The sequence below is a fragment of the Hypanus sabinus genome, chromosome 6 (genome assembly GCF_030144855.1).
Source record: "Hypanus sabinus isolate sHypSab1 chromosome 6, sHypSab1.hap1, whole genome shotgun sequence".
NCBI classification, from domain to species: Eukaryota; Metazoa; Chordata; class Chondrichthyes; order Myliobatiformes; family Dasyatidae; genus Hypanus; species Hypanus sabinus.
Genome location: NC_082711.1, coordinates 30,735,324 through 30,760,890, shown reverse-complemented (window position 1 = coordinate 30,760,890; position 25,567 = coordinate 30,735,324). Strand labels below are relative to the sequence as shown.

The 25,567-nt window shown below is 42.4% G+C and overlaps 1 protein-coding gene across 4 annotated transcripts in view; it reads left to right on the top strand.

Moving 5' to 3' along the window:
* Positions 1-25,567, top strand: part of LOC132395384 (disco-interacting protein 2 homolog C) — a 594,953-nt gene that overhangs the window by 364,393 nt on the left and 204,993 nt on the right. For all 4 annotated transcript variants that reach the window (XM_059971899.1, XM_059971900.1, XM_059971901.1 and 1 more), the window contains 3 exons: positions 4,349-4,459; positions 16,568-16,693; positions 22,666-22,878. In XM_059971899.1, coding sequence (XP_059827882.1) covers positions 4,349-4,459; positions 16,568-16,693; positions 22,666-22,878 — 450 coding nt within the window. The remainder of the gene's footprint in view (positions 1-4,348; positions 4,460-16,567; positions 16,694-22,665; positions 22,879-25,567) is intronic.

Genomic DNA, 25,567 nt, shown 5'->3' with positions numbered 1-25,567 from the left:
ACCAGTCGTTGCCTTGATTTAGGACTGTAGACTGGATAGGCTATAGTTCTGTTTTCTCTGGAGTGAAGGAGGTTGAGAGGTGACCTGATAGATATAGTGTATATAAAATCACGAGAGGCACAGATGTGGTAAAGAATCCTAGTTTTGATGATGGGGGGGATGAAAAGGGCGTAGATTTAAGATGAAAGAAAAGTGAGCTGCTGTGTCCGTTTTTATAACCTGGTCAATACGTGGAACATGCTGTCAGAGGTATGGGGGATCGGATAAATGTTTAAAGGAGATTGGGAAGAAGTTTATTTTACACAAACTGCGGTAGGTGCTCCGAACATGATGTAGGGGAGGTGGTGGAGTAAGATACTTTAACAAAATTTAAGAGGCATTGAGAGAGGTAGGTGAACATACATGGGATGTAGGAAGTTAGTCTGTGTGCAGGCAGGTTGCATTAGTTTAAATTGGCATCACAGATGGCACAGACATTGTGTGCCTAGGGGCCATTCTCGATGCTGTACTGTTAAGAGACGTGGATGGGCACAATATAGATAAGGCATAGTACCATGCTTTTCTAGTGTGGGCAAATGGTACGAGCATACAGTAGAAATGGGGTCCATATCCTTACATTGTCAAGGGGTGACTGAGTGATATCCATCAATGAAAATAGAGAGCAATGCTCGAGGGTGGAGTAGACAGCGAGGAAGACTATCATAGCTTGCAGTGGGTTCTGGACCAGTTGGAAAAATGCGCTGAAAGATGACAGATGAAATTTAATGCAGACAATTGTGAGGTTTTGCACTTTGGTAGGACCAAACAGAGTAGGTCTTACTCAGTGAATGGAAGGGCATTGAGGGGCATGGTAGAACAAAGGGATCTGGGAGCACACTTCCACAATTCATTGAAAGTGGCGTCGCAGGTAGACAAAGTTGTAAAGAAAACTTTTGGCACTTTTGCCTTCAAAAATCAAAGAATTGAGTACAGGAGATGGGATTTTACGTTGAGGTTGTATAAGAGAATGGTGAGGCCTAGCTTTGGGGCATTGTGTGTAGTTTTGGTCGCCTACCTACAGGATAGATGTAAATAAGGTTGAAAGAGGACAGAGAAAATTTGCAAGTATGTTGCTGGGTCTGGAGAACCTGAGTATATGGAGAGATTGAATAGGTTAGGACTTTATTTCTTGTAGATGATTGGGAGGAGACTTGATAGAGGTATACAAAATTACGAGGGGTATAGATAGAATAAATGCAAGTACACTTTTTCCAAAGTTCTTAAGGTCAATGTTCAAAGATCACTGAGGTTGGTTGAGACTACAACTAGAGGTCATGGGTTAAGGGTGAAAGGTGAAAAGTTTAAGGGGAACATGAAGGGAATCTTCTTCACTCAGTGGATCAAGAGAGTGTAGAATGAACTGCAAGTGCAGGTGGTGCATGTGAGCTCGATTTCAATGTTTAAATTTGGATAGGGACATGGATGGTAAGGGTATGGAGAGGTATGGTCCCAGTGCATTGATGGGAGTAGGCAGTTTAAATGGTTTGGCACAGACTAGATGGGCTGAAGGGCCTGTTCTATGACTGTAATTCTACCTAACATACCATCTCAACCAAGGAAATGGCTGCACTGGCCTTTCCAACAAATCCTTGATGAAATTTTTGCCACAAAGGGATCAAACATTTCCTCCTCTTCATCAACCCATACTCAAACTGGATTGAAGTCTGACACATCGGTCTTCGTAAGGTCAGCGAAAAGTACCATCAATGAGTTGAGATGGATTTTTGCTGTCTGCTGTGTGGGTCGAATTGCAATTGGACTAAGGATCAGCTGATATATGACTGAACATAAGGACAGATCTGTGCTTGTGTTGACAGAAGGCCATCAATGAGCCGCTAATCTCTTGTTTATGTACCACTTGGCTCCCTCCTCCACTGCTGGTCTCAGCCTAGAAGAGATGCTCATTCTTCAATATCTTTGCAGGCATTCAGCATTCTAACTTAGAGAGGAGAGCAAAGGGGCAGCAAAAACATGTTCAGCTTGGTGCTGGCCATGAGAAGAAGTGAGACTCAGTGAATTATGTGAAGTAGCATCAAACGGAATTGTTTGAATGCAGAATTATGTCAGAAATGTCCATGTAGACCAAACAATGTAGTAAGAGTCACCCTTGCAGACGATGAGTTAAATGTATGATGTGGCATCTGCACAGAGTTAAGAATCAGTAAGCAGCAATGAGTCAAAAAGTGGTGACTTCCACAGTTCCGGCAAGGATACGTCAGAGGCAAGGCCACAATTGAGATTAAAGTGGCAAAGGAACCCAGTTAATAGACTAGATCTGCAATGACTCAGTATATCTTTTCCTCAGTGATGTATTTGTATTGTAATGTAAATAAAATGTGAGATTAGAAGACAGTGTTGCCATCACTCTGTACATGGAAATGTACAGACCTTTCAGGCCTATTATAGCCATGCTAGCTGTGATGCCTATCTACAGTAATTCTACATTCAGTCGCCCCTTTATTAATTGCAGCTGTACATCCACTGGTTAATGCAAATATCTCATCAGCCAATCATCTGGATGCAACTCAATGCATAAAAGTATCCAGACATGGTTCAGAGCAAACATCAGAATGGGGAAGAAATATGATTTAAGTGACATTGACCGTGGAATGACTGTTGGTGCCAGAAGGAATAGTTTGACTACCTCAGAAACTGCTGAGCTCCTGTGATTTTCACACATGGCAATCCCTAGTCTAGAGCTAACAGAGGATGGTCCGCAAAACAAAAATAAAAAATCCAGGGAGTGGTAGTTCTGTGGGAGAAAATGCTTTGTTAATGAGAGCAGTCAGGGGAGAATAATCAGACTGGTTCAAGCTGACAATGACTCAGATAACCACAATGGTGTGCAGAAGAGCGTTGCTGAACGTACAATGCATCAAACCTTGTAGTGGATGGACTACAGCAGCGGAAGACCACAAATATACACAAATACACTCAGTGGCCACTTTATTCAGTACCTTCTCATTCCAAAACTTCACTACCCTCCTTTAAATTTCTTCCCTCTTGCCTTAAAACCTGTGCCCTCTAGTTCTCTGCTGCATTGCCTTGGGATAAACACTTTGGCTTTCTATCCTTCATATGCCCCTCATAATCTTATAAGCCTCTGTAAGATCTCTCAATCTGCTAAATCCCAGTGGGAGTAAACACAGCCGATAACTCCAGTCGTCCATTCCAGGCAACATCTCAGTAAGTCATTCCTGAGACCTGAAGAGCGGTGACCAGAACTATGCACAATAATACTGTGTGGTCTAACTGATGTTTGGAGCAATGAGTAAGAATTTGCTGGAGGAACAATGAGTTGAGCAGCATCAGTGGGGAACTGTTGACAATCTGGGTTAAAATCCTTCAGTACTGTCCTGATGGAAAGTTTCAACCTGAAACATTGACAGTTCTATTCTGCGCCACCCTCTGAATCCCTTCAGTAAATAGTTAGTTGTGCCAGATTCCTGAATCTGCAGTCCCTCATATCCCTAGTTTGTTTATTTGTTTGTTTGCCTGTTTATTTATTTAGAGATACAGTGGTGTCATAGGCCATTTCAGCCCACGAGCCTGAGCTTCCAATTACACCCATGTGACCCATTAACCTACTAACCCACACATCTATGGAATGTGGGAGGAAATCGGAGCACCCAGAGGAAACCCAGCCAGTAATGGGGAGAACATACAAACTCCTTGAAACAGCGGTGGAAATTGAGCCCAGGTTGCTGGTGCTGTGAAGTGTTACGCTACCTGCTATGGGACCATGCCGCCCCAGTTGGTATGAACATTCTTGCTTGAGGGTGCTGCGTCTGTAATGGAAATAGTAAACAGAGTCAACAAAACTCTAGTGGTGTCCAAGGGCTATCTTTGAATTCTTTAACTTTGCCCCTGCAGGAAGACGCTCAGACATGCCGAAGCATCCATACCAGGTTCACCCTACTTCATCTCTAGTCTGGGGTGCAGTGGGCACTGTTTCTGTTAGTCAGAGCAAGATCCTGCTCAAGTTTAGATATCGACAAGGGATTCATCCATTAAATTTTACTGGGATCACAATCTTCATCAGCAGACGGCAGATTGTAGAGAGGTGAAAAGAGAGTTGTCGTGACAAACACATATAAAAAGCTGGAGGAAGGGCCATGAAGGAAGGAAGGTCAGAGGAAGCTCGTGAAGGGTCGTGGCCTGAAATGTTGGTGGTTTATTCCTTTCCATAGGTGCTGCCTGGCCTGCTGAGCTCCTCTGGCGATCTGTGTGTGTTTCCCTGGATTTCCAGGATCTGCAGAATGGCTTGTGTGTACAGACTGTGGTGACTGTTGACTTTCTGTCATTACAGGAGTGGAACCGCCCTTGCCTCAAGAGCGGAGAACACCCGTCACGCCATCCTCCTCCTCCAGGTACCACAGACGTCGGTCGTCAGGATCACGAGATGAACGGTACCGATCAGGTCAGCAATGCGCCCAGCCGCTTCTCTTCCTACACTAGTGACCTGTTCTGTATTTCTGAACGAGTATTTCCTTTACAGCTGTGGAATCGACCCAATTTATCAGGGCTGTAATGATGTTATTAAACACTTAGAAGTAATCCTGTCATCCTCTTAAATCAGACTAAAAGTACCCATTTTGAAATACATATTTTTCATCCAGCGCTTTTTTAATGATATTACAGCCATGCATCTCATTTAACTTTCTAAAATTAATTGATTGTTAAAACAAAAGGCCCAATTGAAGCTTCAGAACAAATGATAGCATGGAAACTCAAGCAAAAATGAAGGTATTGCAACAGGATCATCTGTGTACAGATTATTATACCGCAGTTGCATTTTATGGTAGGGTTCATCGACAATGTTTCCTTACGTTTGCACTGAAGTTCCTCAAGTCTCCCTTTGCTACATCACCACATCAGTGATCTCCCAGTCAGCACTCGTTCCACACCAGAACTGAAACATTAAAGCCCTTTCAATATTTTTCTTATGATTATTAGTCCAGGTCTCATCCCTGTGCTATTCTGCCCCGGATGATGTCATCCATTAGATTTTCCTTCTTCGGTAAGTTGGACTACTTCCACAGTTTACTATTTCATAATTTAATATATCACTAATGTTGTAATTAACCCCAGCTAAACATGCTTGATAATGAATGACGGCTTCCCAGAAACATTGAAACAAAAGATACCTTATGCAGGCTTCATAATTGCGATTTAGAAACAATTTTATGATGATTGCACACTTGTAATAATTAGTGCTCCACACAAACTGTAGAGCACTTGACGAAATTATGTTTTCCATTTGGCTGTCCCATGAGAAAGGAAAACATTCTAATGTATAATTCATTTTAAAATGTTATTGAAAATCAAGGAAAACTAAGACCATATCCAGAGTTGAGATCTGAGCTCGACGATTCTGACCATCATGATTTCTTTTTAATTAGCACATTAAATCTTATTTAAATTGTGTTAAATTTTCTGCTACCTGGGTGTTTTATTTATTTATTGAGATACAGCACAGAACAGGCCTTTCTGGCCCTTCGAGTCGCACCGCCTGCCTATCCACTGATTTAATCCTGGCCTAATCATTGGAACAATTTACAGTGACCAATTAACCTATGTTTAACTGTGGGAGAGAACCGGAGCACCTGGAGGAAACCCATGTGGGCACGGGGAAATCGTACAAACTCATCATAGGCAGCAGCGGGAATTGAACCTGGGTTGCCTGTATTTATAATAGTATTTTTTTCCCCACTTCACGCTTTGGGGTATGTAATTAATCAAATAATCAAACTTAATTCCTGACATAATAGCCAAACTTGCATCATGGGACAAATAACCAAGAAAAGGACAGCAGGAAATAAAAGAAAGAATGGGCCATTTGAATGCAGCGAACTGAACCTCCTCAGCCTACTAGTTCCAAAGAAACCAAAGAGTGAATAAGTTTTCCTCATCCCAGTCCAAAGTGAGCCGACTCCTTTTTCTGATTCAGCGTCCCCAACTCTTGACTCCTCAGCATCCAAAACATTCACCCATGTCCACTCCAAAGTTCCCTCAATTTCTTTACAGTTGTGCTCTGAGCAGAAAATGTTTAAATGATCTGAAAACTGCACAGCACTTTAAATGTTTTTATTGTAATATGTGTACTAGGAGTATTTAGAATGAAAAAATTGCATACTTTTGATTTTATTTATTTTTGGAAGGGTAAAATGCAATACAGTACAACAAAGAAAATCTTTCATGTTTCATAACTATTTCTTGTCTGTCTTTGTTACAAATCCATTATCTATGAACACTGTCCTGATTAACTTTGCACTCTGATGAGAGATACGTCTTAATCCTCATCAAATGTCCAAATATTCCACTTCAAGTCTGTTTCTGGATTTATATTTGATTGAATTCCTAAGACTGAATCCACGTTCGCAGTCAGCACTAGAAGCTTGAAATGTTCCAAAGATGGCAGTTCTTCAAATTCTTCATTTCTAAGCATGTAGTTCAACATTTTAGTGAACGCCTTAACCAGTCTTAACTTCCTTAGAAGCTACAAATTTGAAATCATAGTATTGCTGCAAAATTTTTGAGGCACTGCTTTCATCATAGTTTGTAATAGTAGCTGAGTATATTTTTTGTCAGTCGTAGTATATTCTATTTTCCAAATTCAAAGTTGATTGCATTGCAGTAGCAACGGGGTCAAAAGCTTATTATCTATTATCCACATTGAATGAATTGAATAATAAATGGTATCGCCAAGATACAGTGACCATAATTTGTTAATTTTTGCTTTTGCATACAGCATTGCTGCAATTGTATTCAAACAGCTTTTCTGAAGGAATTTACAAGGTCGTGGCTCATTAATTATATCATTGTATCAAAGAAAATTTTAGCTACACAGCAATGAAGGCTATGTGTGGGGAAGCATTTCAGCTACTGCGCGGCCGTGCACCTGCACAGCTTAGTGAGAACAGTGGTCCTCCTGTCGAGTCCAGTAAAAACTTTGCAAGTTTCAGTGAGATCACTTGTTATTCCTCTAAACTAAGCTCAAAGAATCCAGACCCAGACCTATTGAATCTGTGCTCATGATCCAATCTTCATTGAACTCCCTCAATGGCAAGTAAACAGTTTAGATAAGGAGATTAAAATTATACACTGTAATTGTGCACAATGCTCCATCTGTAGTCTCTGTGAGGTCCCGTATAATTATGGTATCCTTATGCTCGTACTGAAATCTTCTTGCAGGAAGGACCAACATACCACTTGCTTCCCACATGTCCATTCCTCTTGCATATTAGTTTCTTGTGATTTGTGTACAAGGACAGCCAGGCTCATTCAAACAGCCCACATTTCTTCAAGCTTTCAGCATTTAAATAAGTAAATATATTTCTGCTTTCACGCTATTGAATCATTAGGGAATTAAAAACCTTTGGGAAAACTCACAGTTACTGGGATCAACACATTCTTTTTATATTTACTTGAATAGTACAGTAGTAAACTGAAGCAACACTAATCAACTGGGATTTATAACTATGACATGGTCATCTGAGAAGCAAAGGTTAAGATTCAAAGACTCGAAGTATATTTATTATCAAAGTATGTATACTGAACGCAACTCTGAGATCCACCCTCACACAGATAGCCACAAGACAAAGAAACACTGTGGAATCTGTTCAAGGAAACGTCCAATGCCCAATGCACAAAAAAAGAACAAATTGCACCAGCAGCCAAAAGGTGAGTGAACAACACACAGAATATCGAACATCAAACCGGGGTCCAGGAGTATTCAGTTTAGTTCAGTTCAGCGCTGCACGGCTAGTGCACTGCTGGCTGCAGGGCCATTCTTCACCAAAGCACCTCAGTCCACGTTGATCCGCCCAAAAATAGCAAAAAAAAAAGAGTAACCAGAATCCAGGAACACGTGACCCATAAATCTCAAAGTCCTCTGAAACGAGTGGCTGCTTAGTCCTTGCAACATGGATCCCAAGACTCCTGCGCCTTCACCTGACAGCAGCTAGTGAGAGGGAGAGGAAGATCAGTCAAGCACAGGCAGTTGGTTTTGAACATCCTCCGCTCTCACCCTTGTCGACTTCAACCTTGCTCTGCGCCTCAATCAGAGAGGAACAATGGACTTGATTGTGGGCTTGCACCCTCGGCGCCTCAGTTGGAGAAAGGCAGTGGGTTTGTACCCTGTCTCCAGGCTTCCTGGCCTCCAGGCCGCACATTCTGCTCCAAACCTGCTCGTCGGAGACAGCAAAGCACCAGATCGCTCCATTGGCCCAAAGACACACCATCAAAATGTAAATCACAGGTTCCAATCGCACGTAGCTTAGTGGTAGGGTCATATTTGAAAGAAGAAGAAGTAGCTTTGTGAACTGTCTGCTGGACGTCGCCATTTGGTCGTGTTGTTCGCTAGTGCCATCTTGAAGAAATAGTGGAGGAATAAGTCAGCAAACCTCAGGATGGCGTACCATTGTCAAATTAGCCACAGATTTGAGAAATTAGGGTGTAGCTTTTGGCAGGGGCAAGAGGATGCATAATCTTTTGAAAATGAGAGCGCACACAACCATAAATCAATAAAGTTATCCAGACCATGGAAAAAGTGAACACATTTCAACGATGTGTTCCTGAAAGAATAGAATTATAATGCTGGAATGAAGGATTTGTTCAACTGTGCATGGGATGTTATGGAAAATGTTGACATTCATGGAATACAATAAGATATAACAGCATCCAAGAGTTCTGAAACCGTCCATTCAAATTGTGTACTTCACATGCAGGAAAGACTGAACCACAGGAGCTCTTTTCCTCTAGAAGTCGATGTTTACAAAAAGGGTTTTGGAATTGAGGTACAAAAATACAGAAATTAGAATGTTTTGGAGAATTGTAAATGGGAGATAGTTGCAGCAAAGTTTGGAAGCTATTTAATCTGTTGGAATATAGAGGTGCATAAAATGATGAGAGGCACTGATTGTGTGGATAGCCAGAGGCTTTTTCCCCAGGGCTGAAATGGCTAACACGAGAGGGCACAGTTTTAAGGTGCTTGGGAGTAGGTGCAGAAGAGATGTCAGGGGTAATTTTTTTATGCAGAGAGTGGTGAGTGTATGGAATGGGCTGCCGGCGATGATGGGGTCTTTTAAGAGACTCCTGGACAGGTACATGGAGCTCAGAAAAATAGAGGGTTATAGATAACCCTAGGTAATTTCTCAGGTAAGGACATGTTCGGCACAGCTTTGTGGGCCGAAGGGCCTGTATTGTGCTGTGTAAGTTTACTATGTTTCTATATTTCTCTATATCTGAGAGGTCTGGTTTGCAGTTCACAGGACCAACTGCCACAGTGAAAGACTTTTTAAAAAAAAGTAAATCAGAGTCTGTAAAATAAAAACAAAAATACTGGAGACACTCTGATGAGGGGCTTTGACCTGAAACGTTAGTTCTGATTGTCTTTCCACTGTAATGGCCTGAACTCCCTGTCACCACCCACGTCTCATCGTCTATGGAGCACCAATACTGTTAACTTTTCAACTCACATGGTACTTTGTTATTTGTTAACTTATTTGTGGTAATATTACTTTATGTGTTATGTGTGTGAGTTATGACATATATGTACTGCGATGTGTACCTTAGTCCAGAGGAATGTTGTCTCATTTACAGTTTTCATGTCTACTGTTGTATGACAAAAAACTTGAAATTATTTCAGGTTTTCGGCATCTGCAGTTGTTTGATTTTAAAACTCAGTAAAAGCATTCCAAAGAAGATGCATTTTAGACCATAACATGTAGGAGCCGAATTAGGCCATTTGGCTCATTGAATCTTGCCACCATTTCATCATGGCTGATCCATTTTCCTCTCAGCCCCAATCTCCTGCCTGCTCCCCGTATCCCTTCATGCCCTGACTAATCAAGAACCTACAACCTCTGCTTTAAATATACCCAATGATTTGGCCTCCACAGCTGCTGAGGCGCTGAGGCACTGAATTCCACATATTCACTAATCAAAGGTTCAAAGATACATTTTATTGTTAAAGAATGCATGTACAATGCAACTCTGATATTTGTCTTCTCCAGATAGCCGTAAAATACTTAGGAAAAAAAAGACAACTCCCCCCTCTCCCAGGGAAAAGGAACAAAACTTGCAAACCCCAAAATAACCCGCACCCTCCCTGCAGAAAAGAAACGACAATAGCAGAAAATCCGCCAAGTCTCCCCTGCAGTAAAAAATAGCGATAATAATAATCACTGACCCTCTCATTCAGAGAAAAAATGACAGTAGCATCAAAACCCCAAATCCCTCCCCCCGCACCTGCCAGTCAGCCACAAGAGAGACAACACCGAAGAACTGAAGGAGACCAATAGAAAGTACATCTGATAATCATAGAAATCTCAGCATGTCAAAAACATCTTTTCATCAGCATACAAGGAGAGCGGCCACCCGAACTCAGTCCTTCCATGAAGAGTGACTGCCAACCTGGTCCGAATGTCACTGATCCAGCTGCTGACAGTCACTGCCCCAGTGGTCTCCATAAATAGTGATTACTGACCATCCTTCCCCCCCCCCCACCCCCATATTTATCTCGATGCTTCATTCTCCGTCACCGCTTTGAGATGGAGCCATCTCCAGTCTTTTCCATGAGTCAGATTGTGTTCTCGGTCCTTCTCGGGTAACCGTCTCCGATCTCCACGAGGCAGCTCACTGGACACAGCAGGGCGCTAGGTCATTCGATCAGGTTCCAAACTGCAGGTTACAGACTCCAGCAGTTTCCGTAGCACAAACAGGATGAAAAGAACATGCAGAAGGTGTAGAGAAGGTGAACTGATAGAAGAGATTTGCTATCCGGAAGACATTGCCAGAGGAATCATTGTTTGCTGGTGCCATCTTGACCAGAACTTGAGCTAAAGAGAATGTGTGGGATGTTCATGATGTGAAGTATTCCAACCTTCTTAATGTCTGTATGCATATTTTGGTCAAAGTCCACATATAGGGATGCATCAGTGGGGATGCACACTGAATGAGGTTGGAAACTACACTGTTCCTGAGGACTAACTGACTTAAATGTACTTGCAAATAATGGACCGAAATTTGCTGCAAAAGCAATAATATTAGTACTCATATTTTTGGTAGGTCAAATATGGCATTAATAGTAATGCTCTTGGCAGTGTGGAGGATCGGAGGGATCTTGGGGTCCGAGTCCATAGGACACTCAAAGCTGCTGTGCAGGTTGACTCTGTGGTTAAGAAGGCATACGGTGCATTGGCCTTCATCAACCGTGGGATTGAGTTTAAGAGCTGAGAGGTAATGTTACAGCTATATAGGACCCCACTTGGAGTATTATGCTCAGTTCTGGTCACCTCACTACAGGAAGAATGTGGAAGCCATAGAAAGAGTGCAGAGGAGATTTACAAGGATGTTGCCTGGATTGGGGAGCGTGCCTTATGACAATAGGTTGAGTGAACTTGGCCTTTTCGCCTTGGAGCGACGGAGGATGAGGGGTGACCTGATAGAGGTGTACAAGATAATGAGAGGCATTGATCGTGTGGATAGTCGGAGGCTTTTCCCCAGGGCTGAAATGGCTAGCATGAGAGGCCATGGTTTTAAGGTGCTAAGAAGTAGGTACAGAGGAGATATCAGGGTTAAGTTTTATACCCAGAAAGTGGTGAGTGAGTGGAATGAGCTGCCAGCAGTGGTGGTGGAGGCGGAAACAATAGGGTCTTTTAAGAGGCTCCTGGATGGCAAATGGAGCTTAGAAAAATAGAGGGCTATGGGTAAAGCCTAGGTAGTTCTAAGGGCGGGACATGTTTGGCACAGCTTTGTGGGCCGAAGAGCCTGCATTGTGCTGTAGGTTTTCTATGTTTCTATATCATTATTTCTGTGTGCAATAAAGAGAGATAATGTGAGTTATGAATCAATCCAAATTGCTGGGTTATTTACAAGAAGACAGTATTGGAAATATTCATTGATTCAAGCAGTGTCTGTGGTGGTGGAAAATTCGATTATATCTCAAGTTCATGAGACAGGAAAAGTCAAAATTGTTTTAAGATTATGGAGTGGAGGCAGGGATGAAAATATTCTTTCCTTTTCAAAATATGAATAGAATAAGTTAATTTTGATGCTCACCATAGTTAACATTAGGGACACTAGTTGCATTACCAAGCTTTAACGGGATCAGAACTGAAATTCTGAGCATTTTTATATGCATCTTTACATGAATTCGCCTTTTTTGCATGCATTTGAATTGAACAGTTTTCTAGATCATTTTTGACCTTTCATGAGAGTCAACCACAACGCTGTTAATGGAGGGGGGGGGGCACTACCTTACTTTCCCTTTTCTATTTTCTAATTATGATTTATAATTTAAATTTTTATTATATTTACTTCGATTTGTACTTCAGGGAGCGCGAAGTGCAGAAACAAATATCACTGTGATAATTGTACGCTCTAGTATCAATTGTTTGGTGACAATAAAGTAAAGTAACATACAGGACAGTGCAGCTAAGAATGGTAGTTTGCTGTTTCTATGTTATGTAAAGGAACCAGGGAAGCTACAACCACAATCTGATTCCAGCTCAGCTTTGTAACTTGAATCCAATTTAACTTCTCCAAATGCCTTGGTGGGATTTGAATTGTATCTTCAATTAATAGGTCAGATCTTTGGATGACCTGTCCAGCACTGGAAGGCCACCATATCCCATCTTTGTCTAGGAAGATAGCATTGGAAAAGTGTCATTAAAGAAAATAATGTTGGTATTACTCAGCAGGAATTGGTGTTTTAGATCAAAGACTCTCATTTGAAGCAAGAAACGTTAGAGAGCAATGATTTAAGTTGCAGAGAAGGGAGAGTGCAGAGAACGAAAAAAAAAACGCTGATAGAATAGAGATCAAAAGGGATTGAATGACATGATGGTGGTGGTTAACAATGACTCATCTGTCTGGAGAAAGATGCGAGTGGAAAGAGATGAATGGGAACAGAGGAAAGAAGGGGTAGTGAGGGGATCTGTTGCAATTGCAAGCTATGCAACACAACTGCTTGGAATCTGAAATAAAAGAGATTCCGGGTCAAACAGGTTCTCAAAAAATATAGATTGTGAAAGGAAAAGCAAAATAAATAGTATAAAGTCTGGAAATATTTGAATGGAAGGAAAGAATGTGGATTTCTATGGAGAATTTCCTTCCCTTAGGTCAGTAGAGATGGTGAATTAGTGTTCAAATGTTGTCATTGTTTGAATTGCTAATCCTAACCATATTCTCCTCTGGCAAACCTGCCCTATGGGACCATTCATATCCAGCCGAGCAGCACTGTCAGATCTCAAGTACAGTACTGGGGATTGCACTCACAGCTTTGATTTGAGAATCTTTCCTCTGCTCTAAGCTGAGAAAGCAAAATCCTCTTGGAAGCAATGGGGATGAAAACAATTTGTCTTAATTGAAAAATGTAGTGCACTGTGTTAGATTAATATCCTTGAGTTGTTCCAAAGATGGTTTTGTAAATCAGGCCAAAATGTCAGAATTACTACACTTGAGAGCTTCCCTTATTTTGTTTGATTCCTTTGGTAATTATAAGCCAGTGTTGGTTCATTAGCTGGCTCTGGGTTGATGGGTTTTTGGTTAATGAATGCACGTTGTCATTGAGTTTTGCTTTAGATTGTCGGAAGAGGAGGGGTTAACTTGCTAATGACATTGAGTGCTAAATTACATTTCACCATTTGGAGCTGAAGATCATAACCAATGCATCATATCAGTTCTACAGTAACACTCCATTGGTCCATCCTGCTGTCGTCGTTATTGTGCCACTTTCCAGTATGATCGGTTACAGAGCTGTGTAGCATGGAAAAAGGCCTTTCAGCTCAACTCTTCCAGGACGACCAAGTTGCCTAACTGAGCAAATCCCATTTGCCTGATTTTGGATATCCATCAAAATAATTCCCATTGATGTACCTGTACAAATGTCTTTAAAATGGCTCATTTGTACTCACCTCTATTATTTCCATATATCTACCACCTTCTGCTTGAAAATGTTGCCATTTGGGTCCCTTTTAAATCTTTTTCTTCTCACTCCTATGACCTCTGGTCTTAGAGTTCCCCACCCATGGTAAGGGACTGTGGCTATTCGCTTTATCTAAGCTCCCTTCATGATTGTATAGATCTCTATGAGGCTACTCCTCAGCATCCTGATCTCCAGGGAAAAATGTTCCAGCTGATCGGCCTCTCTCTCTAACTCAAACCCTCCAGTTCTGCTGACATCCTCATAAATCTCGTTTGCACCCTTTCCAGTTTAGTAACATTCTTCCAATAACAGGATGACCAGAGCTGTATACAGTATTCCAAGTGTGTCCTCACCAATGTCTGTTATATAAGACCATAAGATATAAGAGCAGAAACAGACCATTCAGCCCATTGAGTCTGCTGCCCCATTTAATCATGGCTGATCCATTTTTCCTCTCAGCCCCAATTTCCTGCCTTCCCCCTGTATCCCTTCCTAACTCAATATCCTGAACAAAGTCAAATGTGCCAAGCACTTTCTTCACCCCCTGAATATCTGTGGTACCACTTTCAAGAAACTATGTTTATGTAACCCTAAGTCTCTCTGTTCTACAACACTCTCTATGGTCCTACCATTTACTGTACAAGTCCTGCCCTGATTTGTCTTCCCAAAACACAGCAGCTCAGGCTTATCTGAGTTAATCCCCATCTGCCATTCCTTGGCTTACTGGCCCAGTTGATCAAGGCCCTGCTATAATCTTAGGTAATCTTCTTCACCATTCAATCTACAAGTAATTTTGGTATTGTCTACAAGCTTAATCGCCTTGTCACCAATATTATCATCCAAAGCATTAATATAAATCACAAACAACAGTGGATCAGCATTGATCCCTGTGGAACATTGCTGCTCACAGGCCTCTGAGGTTCAAAGTTCAAAGTAAATTTATTATCAAAGTAAGTATATGTCACCATATACAACACTGTGATTCATTGTATTGCGGGCATTTACAGTAAATACAAAGAAACACAGTAGAATCAATGAAAAGCCACACATAACAAGACAGACAACCAATCAATTTGCAAAAGACCACAAACTCCGCAAATTGCGTGAAGTCCATGATGGTGCTGTCATGAACAAGCTGGAATATGGCATCGGAGCTGTTCACAGCTTCACAGTCATAGGTATAAAGTGAGCAGAACGGGGGCTAAGCACACAGCCTTGTGGTGCACTTGTGCTGATGGAGGTTCTGGAGGAGATGTTGCCAGTCCAATCCGATTGGGATCTGCAAGCGAGGAAATCAAGGATCCTGTTGCACAAGGAGGTCTTGGAACTTAATGACTAATTTTTAGGGGATGATAGTATTGAATGCTGAGCTGTAGGCAATGGAGAGCATCCTGATGTTCATGTCTTTGCTGTCCAGATGTTCCAGGTTTGAGACTAAAAAGCCAATGAAATGGCATCTGCCATAGACCAGTTGTCGTGTTAGGCAAATTGGAACAGCTCCAAGTTCCTGCTCAGGCAGGAATGATGATGATATTTCATCATCCACCTCTCGAAGTACTTCATCATAGTGGATTTGAGTGCTACTGGAGGATAGTCATTGAGGCCAATTTCCTTATTCTTCTTACGGTGGCCAAAATAATACGGGTCGTATTATTGAAGCCTGCTTGAAGCAGGCTGTGGCTGCGGAAGTGAGAGGTTAAAAATATTAGTGGACATGCCAGCCAGTTGATCGGCACAGGTCTTTAGCACTTGGCCAGTTACTCCATCTGGGCTGGATGTTTTCCGTGGTTTTTCCAATCTGAAAAAAAAAATCCTCTGCCACCCTCTGTCACTTACTGTCAGGTGAATTTTGTATCTGGTTGGCTAGCTCACCTACAATTCCATGTGATCTAACTTCCAGACCGGCTTGTCATGCCTTGCCTTGCCTTGCCTTGGTAAACCCGTGTAGATAATGCTATCCTCATCTGTTTTTTTTCAGTTGCCTCTTCAGAGAAACCATTGAAATCACGTGACAAGATTTTCCATGTGGAAAGCCATGTTGACTGTCCCTAATTAGTCCTTGTTTTTCCAAATACATGTATTTACTCTCTGGTATATCTAGTTCAGCAAAGTGGAGAAATAATTAGTTTTAATGAAGCAGTGAAAGAGAAGGTTTGGTATACTCTTCTTCCCCCTTTCTTTCCAGTCCTGGTGATGGGTCTCTGCCCAAAATGTCAACTGTTTATTCCTCTCCATAGATGCTGACTGCCCCGATGAGTTCCACCAGCATTTTATGTATGTGTTACTCTGGATATCTAGCATCTGCAGAACCTTGTCTTTGGTGTATTTCACCTTTTTAGTAGAATCAGCAGAGTATCTGCATCTTGCTAGGGGAATAAATGTGACTAGGTAGTTTTTAGTAATGCAGCTGATTAAACCCCACGTGTGCATTAGGATCTGACCGTATGAAGACTCTTTTGCATAAGTACTCATTAATTATCTGTAAGTTAGTGGTGAGCCCTTGACACGTGCATTTTTTCATGTGATTTAAGTTCAAAAGTAGATTTTATGTGGATTTAATGTTTTGCAACCTTAATCCTTGCCCTCTCTTTTTTTCAGACGTACACACAGAGGCAGTGCAAGCTGCTCTTGCCAAACACAAAGAGAGAAAGATGGCTGTTCCCATGCCATCGAAACGACGCTCGTTGGTGGTTCAAACATCAATGGATGCTTACACACCTCCAGGTAAATCAAAGCATTCGTAACCTATTGAGTCATGAGTCAAGTTTGCATTCTCCCTCCCTGTAGCAAAGTTGGTAAAATGATCTCCAAGAAATTGCTGATAACCAAAGGAGTGTCCGAGGACCAAGAGGGCAATGATTACTCCTCTGTTAAAGAGCAACAGAGATCCAGAAAAAACGTTAACGGAAGCATGGTCTTAAAGATAAGATCGTAAGAATTTGGTTGGGAATTAAGTCATAAAAGATTGCACAAGTGACTTCGTGAAGGGTAGATGTTGCAAGTATAAGTTTTTGCTTTTCTTAGGAGCTTGTTAGAAGCAAAGCAGAAGATATAATTTCAGTAAAGTGTATCATATGCATTTCTGAGACTACATTACATCTTCCACTGCTAAAATCAGTGTGAATTAATAGAATTATTTTTTTCAGAATCAAAATTCAGTTCAAGTTTAATTGTCATTCAACCGTTTATGAATGCTCATGAATACAGCTGAACAAATCAGCTTTACCCTAGGGTCAAGATGCGAGACACTGTACCAGCAGTCACACACAGCACAAAGCACACACAAGTGGTATCACAATCATGCAATAAGAGAATCCCAAAACCCATGCCATCAATCCACAGCTGAACACAATAAAGCCCATCGCCTGCCCAGTGAACACTGGGGGGGGGGGGGGCAGCACCAACTTGAGCCTGAACACCGTGTCACATTGCCGCCTGCGTCAGTGATATCACTGTATACGTCATGAAATCTGTTAATTTTGTGGCAGCAGGATGAAGCAATACATAATGTTAGAGAAAAAAACTGAATTACAGGAAGTATATATTAAATAGTTCAATAAGTAGTAAAAGAAATAGAAATAAGAAAGCACATAGATAGTGTTCATGGTGTCAATATCCATTCAGAAATCGGGTGGAAGAAGTTGTACCTGAATCGCTGAGTGTGTGCCTTCAGGCTTCTGCACCTCCTTCCCGATGGTAGCAATGAGAAGAGGGCATAGCCTGCTGATGTGGGTCCTTGATGATGGACGCTGTCTCCTTGAAGATGTTCTGGATACTATGGAGGCTTGTCCCATGATAGACCTGACTAAGTTTCTAAGTTTACAATGCTCTCCACGGGACATATGTAGAAATTTGTGAATGTTCTGGGTGACGTACCAAATCTCCTCAAACCCCCTATGAAATATATCCACTGTTGTACCTTCTTTGTAGCTGCATTGCTATGTTGGGTCCGGGTTAAATCCTCAGAGATATAGACACCCAGGAAATTGAAATTGCTCACTCTTTCTTCTTCTGATCCACCTATGAGGACTGGTGCATGTTCCCTTGTCCTACCCTTTCTGATGTCCACAATTACAAAGTAGTTCTTTGGTCTTAATGATGCTGAGTGCAAGGTTGTTGCTATGACACCACTCAACTAGCTGATCTGTCTTGCTCCTGTGCGCCCTCTTGTCACCATCTGAGATTCTGCCAGCAAGGGTGTATTGTCAGTAAATTTATAGATGGCATCTGAGCTGTGCCGAGCCACATAATCGTGGGTGCAGAGAAAGTAGAGCAGTGGGCTAAGCACACATCCCTGAGGTGCACCAGTGTTGATTGTCATTGAAGTGGAGGTGTTATTTTCAAACCACACAGATTGTGGTGTTCTGGTTAGGAAGTCAAGGCTCTGGTTACAGTTAATATACAATTTGTTGCCAGAATCCAGGCTTAAGTAGTACTTGAAATGTCAGCAGTCCGAGTGAATGTTCGCAGTGACTCTTGAGGATCCTCAGCAGTCCCTTTTGTTTATTTATTCATTTGTTATGCGCTGTGTCGTATGACATGGGCGATCATGGTCTTTCCATTTTTCTACAGAAGAAGTTTACCATTGCCGCCTTCTGGGTAGTGTCTTTACAAGATGGGTGACATGTTTATTAGGTATCTGTCATAAATAATATGGAGCCCAGAATAACAATCACAGTGGCTAAATCCACATTTACTCCAAAGCTAATGAAGGTGATGGAGCAAACAAGATACAGAGAATTTAAATGGGGGAGATAAGCATGCTGACTATAAGCACAGGTGCACCTCCAGTATGCATGCTTAGTCCATTGCTCTAGTCTCTTCACCCATGACTGTGTGGGTAAGCAGTGGTGCCACTCTTGTTGGCAGAATCGCAGATGGCGATGAGAAGACATACCCAAGTGAGGTAGATTGAGCGGTGTCTCACCAACAGCCCTGCACTCGACATTAGTAAGACCAAGGAAATGATCGTAGATCTCAGGAAAAGGGAACTGTTAGAACAGACACTCAATAAGGACTCTCTGGTGGAAAGGGTGAGCAGCTTCAAACTCCTGGGTGTCAACATTTTGGACGATGTATCCTGGACTCAACATGTCAATGCATTGACAACGAAGGCACACCAGTGGCTGTACTTCATTAGGAGATAAAATGATTTGGTATTTCACCAAAGACACTTGCAAAATCGCCTCTAAGCCTCATGTGGAGGCTGCAACACATAGGATAGTAAGAGGCTTGAAAGAGTTACAGACTCAGCCATCACAGTTACAACCCTCCCCACCACTAAGGATATCTCCAAGAAGGCAGGTTCCATCGTTAAGGACTCTTAGCATTTGGGACATAATGCTCATTACTGTCATCGGAGAGTAGGTAAAAGAGCCCAAAGACGCACTCAAACTATTCTTCCTCTCTACCATCAAATTTCTGAACAGTCCACGAATCCATGTTCACTACCTTATTATTCATTGTTTTGCATCATTTATTTATTTTTGTAGTTTGTAGATTTTTATATCCTTACACTGCTGCTGCAAAGTAAAACATATCACATCATGTCAGTAATAATAATTATGATTTGAGCTGAATTATGGCTACTCCTCATCTTTGAACTCCGTGTTCCTAAACGGGGCCACGATGTAAGCAGGGCTTTGCGGCAGTTTCTTGGAGTTGGACTGCGGCCAATCACCAAAAGGGAATTAAAAAAAAGCACGGTGGCCGTTCTGTTGAGTGTGCCAGTGTTTAGAGTGGCCTAGGCTCATCACTCTAAAAGCAAGGGCAAGTATCTGATGTTAATCTCTTTCTATTCTTAATTGTTCATTCTCCATCCCTTAGGGCATAGTGTTATATTGAGAATGGCTCCAGGGGCAGTGGTTTGTACTGCACGTGGGATGGGGTAAGTCTGGGAGATGTCCAATCTCCCAGACAAACACATCTGCACCAGGTGTTCTGAGCTGCAACTCGTACAGGAGAATGAGGAGATGACCGATAGGAGCTACAGGGAGGTAGTCACCCTAGGTTGCAGGAGACAGGTAATGGGTGACTGTCAGGAGGTGGAAAGGAAATGCACAGCCCGTGCAGTGTAAACATGTGGCCATTCCCCTTAGTAATAAGTATAAGTTTAGATACTGTTGAGGGGGATGACCTACCAGGGAGAAGTCACAGTGACCAGATCTCTGGCACAGAGTCTGGTGCTGCGGCTCAGAAGAGCAGAGATGTGAAGAGAATAATGCGTTGATAGGACATTCCTTAGTCAGAGGAACAGAGATGGGCGTATAGAGACGGCTGGGTGGTATGTTAGATTGTGAAGGCAAATGCAATGTTAGCATATATTTAAAGATGACTGGAATATAAAAGCAGGGATGTAATGTTGAGACTTTATAAAGCATGGTGAAGCCTCACTTGGAGTGTTGTGAATAATTTTTGTCTCCTCTGGAGAGAGCTCAAAAGATGTTTATGAAAATGATTCCAGGATTGAATGGCTTGCCATATGAAGCGAGTTTGATGGCTCTGGGCCTGTATTCACTGGAATATGGAGAGGATGTTTCCTTTGGTGGGAGAATTTAGGACCAGGGACAGAGCCTCAGAAGAGAGGGACATCCTTTTAGAATGGCGCTGAGGAGGAATTTCTTTAGCCAGAGAGTTGTGAATCTCATTGTCCCAGGCAGCTGTGGAGGCCAAGTCTTTACGTGTATTTGAGGCAGAGGTTGAGAGATTCCTGATTGGCCAATGCACGAAGGAATATGGGGAGAAGGCAGGACATTGGGGCTGAGAGGGAAAATTGGATCAGCCATGAAGGAATGACAGAGCAGACCTAATGGGCCAAATAGCCTGATTCTGCTCCTATATTTTATGGTCTTATGTATCTGCAATGTAATAGCAAAATAGTAATTCAAATGCTACATTGTAATAATCATTATAGCACCGTGGCATTGAAGAGATTTCTTAATTAAATCATTCGGAGAACATCCATCACACTCCAAAAATGTGTAAAAATAAAGAAACTAAGGCAATTAATACATGTAGTAGCTAAGATTACTTATTATTAGCTGTTAAAATTAAAGTTTGAACAGTAGCCTGAAGCAGGAACATTACAACAATTAGAATTCTGACGTGATAGGCACAGTTTAATCTTAAAATTATGTAGAAGTTTTCTCAGTCATGAATAAAGACAAGTATCTAACTGACTGTGACCAATGCCAGCTGAGATCTCTAATTTTCACATGGTAGTGATGGCCAAACATTTGTTGGAATTGGCAACAAAGCCAGAAGTTGCAATGCTTTGTGCTGAAGCTCCAGTGGCACATTTATGTCGAAGTTTACTGAAAGCCCAATGAGGTAACTATCAGTGGTGCGTGCCAATGGCTGACGCACGGCCAAGGTGCAAAATGGATTGAAACAGCAGCTTATTTACTATTTCTACCAACATACAGGAGAGCAGGAGTTTCACAATTTGTGCATGAAAACAAGGACAGAGAAAAACAAGTATTGAACTGCCTTGGCCTGCGAGGCTGCATTTACCATCCACAGACACAAGGGATTCTGCAGATGCTAGCAGTCCAGAGCTACACACACAAAATGCTTGAGGAACTCAGCAGATCAGGCGGCATCTATGGGGGGAAATAAATAGTCAACTTTCTTGGGTTGAGACCCTTCTTCAGGGCTGGAAAGGAAGGAGGAAGAAGGCAGAATAAGAAAATGGGGGGAGGAGAGGAGTACAAGCTGGCAGATGATAGATTAAGTCGATTAAGGGGGGGGAAGGGTTTGTAGTGAGAAACTGGGAGGTGATCGGTGGAAAAGGCTGAAGGACAAGGAATCTGATAGGAGAGGAGCGTGGATCACGGGAGAAAGGGAAGGAGAAGACACACTGGAATGAGGTTATAGGCAGGTGAGGAGATGAGAAGGGATAAGGGGGGAGCCAGAACTCCTTCTCCCTGTTTCCGTTCGCCTTCTTCACCCCTATTCTGAAGCTTTTCTATGTTTCATCAAGATTTCCTCCTTCTAAAGAGTACAGATTCAGATTTTGTCACCTTTTGATTGGGGCAATGGAGCCAAGTTTTCCCCCCTCACCTCAAACCTATGGCCTCCAGTTTTGGACTCCCTTATCCAGGGAAAGAAGACTTAATTGAGCTCCTTGTGACTTTATAAACTCCTACCTTGAACTGCTGCATTCTGGCAATCCTTCCCCTTTCTCTCAGCCCAGATGATGCAGAGTTTCAACCCAGACATGAGCATGTACAGACTTTTCTTGCTTGTCATTATTCCCTAAACAATACAGTATAACAACTATTTCCATAGCATTTACATTGTATTAGGTATTATAAGTAATCTAGAGATGATTTAAAATATACAGGAGGATGTGCGTAGGTTATATGCAAATACTACGCCATTTTATATAAGGGACTTGAGCATCCACGTTTTTTGGTATCCGCAGGGGGTCCCGGAACAAATCCCCTGCGGATATAGAGGGCCGACTGGACTTAATTAATTTCATTATACACACATATATTGTAATTTATAGTATTTTAAATGTATTGCACTGTACTGCCAAACAACAAATCTCACAACTTATGACATTGGTATTAAACCTGATTCTGGGTTCTCCAAGTATTTTGTTTTCTCTTTTTCCGGATTCCAGCGCTTGCATTCCCTTTCATCTTCATGCATAACCTAATGTTTTTGGTGCTTCTTTTAACTTCTGCTAGATACCTCTTCTGGGTCCGAGGATGAGGGATCAGGGCAAGGTGACTCCCAAGGAACCCCTTCCTCCAGCCAAGGCAGCCTGAATATGGAACACTGGATAAGCCGAGCGATCCATGGCTCCACCACGTCATCCACCAACTCATCCTCTTCCACGCAGAGTGGCGGGAGTAACGCTGCTAATGCATTGGCTGATGTCATGACACAAACGCGCATCGGTTGGTACAATGTTTATTCATCGCTGTAGCTATTTGCTACTTCATTTAAAGCAGTCATTTACATCTCGGTTTTTTAAAATCAACTTGGGTAACCCGCAGCCTGTGTGATTTTGTTTCTATTCCAAGCATATTTCTATTCTAAGCTTTCTAAAGTCTATCTCTTACATCACAGACACAGGTACTTCAACCCACTGTGCCATTGTCTCAAGCCTATCTGTACTACTCCCTCTTGTTCACATTAATTCTGTATCCCTCTGTGCCCAGCTCCTTGAAGTACCTGTCCATGTGGCTCCTAAAAGCTAGTATTCCTCCTGCCTCACCTGCTCGGGCATTTCATTCCAGATATCAATTGTTCTGGGTGGAAAAAGTTACCCTAAGCTCCCGTTTAAGCCTTCTCTCTCTCTCTCTCACCTTAAAACAATGTTATCTGTTTGAGATACCCTGCCGTAGGGAACAGACCGTGGCTAGCTGTCCTGTTTATACCTCTCATAATTTTATATCTCTTGTCACTTCCCAGCCTCATTCCCTCCATGGAAAAAAAACCCAGCATATCCAATTTGTATATAACTCGAGGCTTCCAATCCAGCCAATCTTTTCTGCAGCCTAACCACATCTTTACTGCGACATAGCAACCAAAACTGCTCACAATGCTCAAGTGCGGCCTATTCAGTGTTTTGCATAATTGTAACATGACGTTCCAATTCTTGTAATCTTTGCTTTGGTCAATGAAGGCAGGCATGTCATCTGCCTTCTTCACCCCCGACCACCTGTGTTGCAACTTTTGTGGAACTATGTACTTGTTCCCCAAGTTCTTGCTGTACCACGACGCTTCTCAACCAGGGTCCTTTTGTTCATTGTGTATTTCCTGGCCTGGTTTAATTTCCCAAAATGAATCGCTTCGCAATTGTCTGATTTAAATTCTATCTGACATTCATTTGCTCACTTTCTCAGTCGATTTGCAGCCTGTTGTGATTTGAGAGTCATTTTTATTCACTGTCCACCAATGGTGATGTCATTGATTATGTGCTAAGCTGGACCAATCAGTTCTCGCCTCTCCAAATGCAAGTAACGGCTCTCTCACGGAATCCCTTCCAAAAAGTTTCCCAGATCCAATGTTAAACTTCCCTGGCTTTTCCTTGCTGCCCTTCTTAAGTAAAGGCACAGTGGGTATCACCCTCCACAGCGTCATAGCGTAATGTAGTAAGGGAAACAGGCCCTTCGGCCCAGCTCATCCATTCCAACCATGGTGCTCACCAAGCAAGCATTATTTACCTGCATTTAGCCCAAACTCATGGGCTACTGAAGTAGTCAGTCTTTTGCTATCTCACCCATGCCTAAAAAATGAATATTATATGAATGTTTCAAAGCAATAATGTTATTGTTTATTCTTTGGATTCTGATTTTTATTAGACTTTCAAAAATGTATGCAACTGTATAATAAAGTGTTTAAAACAAAAAAGGAAGAACACTGTAGATGCTGGAAATCTGAAATAAAAACAGCAAATGCTGCAGAAGCTCAGCAGACCAGGCTGCATCTGTGGGAAGAGAAACAGAGTCATCACCTCAGGACAGAAAACTTAATCAAAACAGAAGACAAAAGAAGTTTGTAAAGAAGCAGGGTGTGTGCACAATGGGGGGGAGGCGGGGGGGGGTTATATCTCTGATGGGGGGAAAACATGATTGTGCTTAATGAGTGAATGGCAGCAGTTGAGTGAGAACATAGAGGAATGAATATAGGTGTTGGGAAACACAGAGTGGGTGGACCTGTCCAACAGGCCAGGCTAGGCATTTCCTAAGAACAGAAGAAAGAGGAGCAGGAGTAAGCCATCTAGCCCGTCGAATTTGCTCCACCATTCAATTAGAACATGCCTGATTTGACGGTAGCTCTTCTCCATAACTCCTCAACCCCTGCTATGCAAAAATCTGTCTAACTGTGTATAAATCAGGATCTTCTGTGCCATTCTCCTGAGGCACGTATTGGGCACAGCGACAGAGGGGGTCTGCCTCCACACTACACCAGACGGCAGGCTCTTTAACCTCGCCCACCTAAGGCCAAAGTACGTGAGACTATGATCAGAGATGTGCTGTTTGCTGATGATGCATCAGTCACAGCCTACACTCCAGAGCTTGAAGGATCACTTCTCCCAGGCCCGCAAGGGATTTAGTCTGACTATCAGCCTGAAAAAGACAAACATCTTGGGATAAGATGTGGAGGCCCCACCAGTCATTACCATTGATATCTTCAAGCTGGACGTTGTTCATCGGTTCACAGACCTGGGGTCTGTCATCAGTGACGACCTCTCCTTGGATGCAGAACTCGACAAGTGCATCGGGAAGGCTGAGCAACTCTTGTCCGCCTCACCACGTGAGTCTGGAGAGCTCCAAACTCTCAGTCAAAACAAAGATGGTAGTGTAGAGTGTTTGCACAGCGGCAAGACTTCAACAACATACGCGAAGCAGAAGGGAAGGCTCGAGGTCTTCTATTTCAGGTGCTTTCGTCAGGCGTTGTGTGTCTCCTGGATATATAGAGTACCCAGTACTGAGGTTCTCTCCCTTGCCAGTCTCCCCAATGTGTATACCCTGCTCAGGTGGCGTAGACTACGCTGGTTGAGCCGTGGCTTCAGGCAAGAGAACCGCTGGCCACCCGAAACTGCGGCACGGGGACGTGTGCACGTTGGGCACGGGGAGG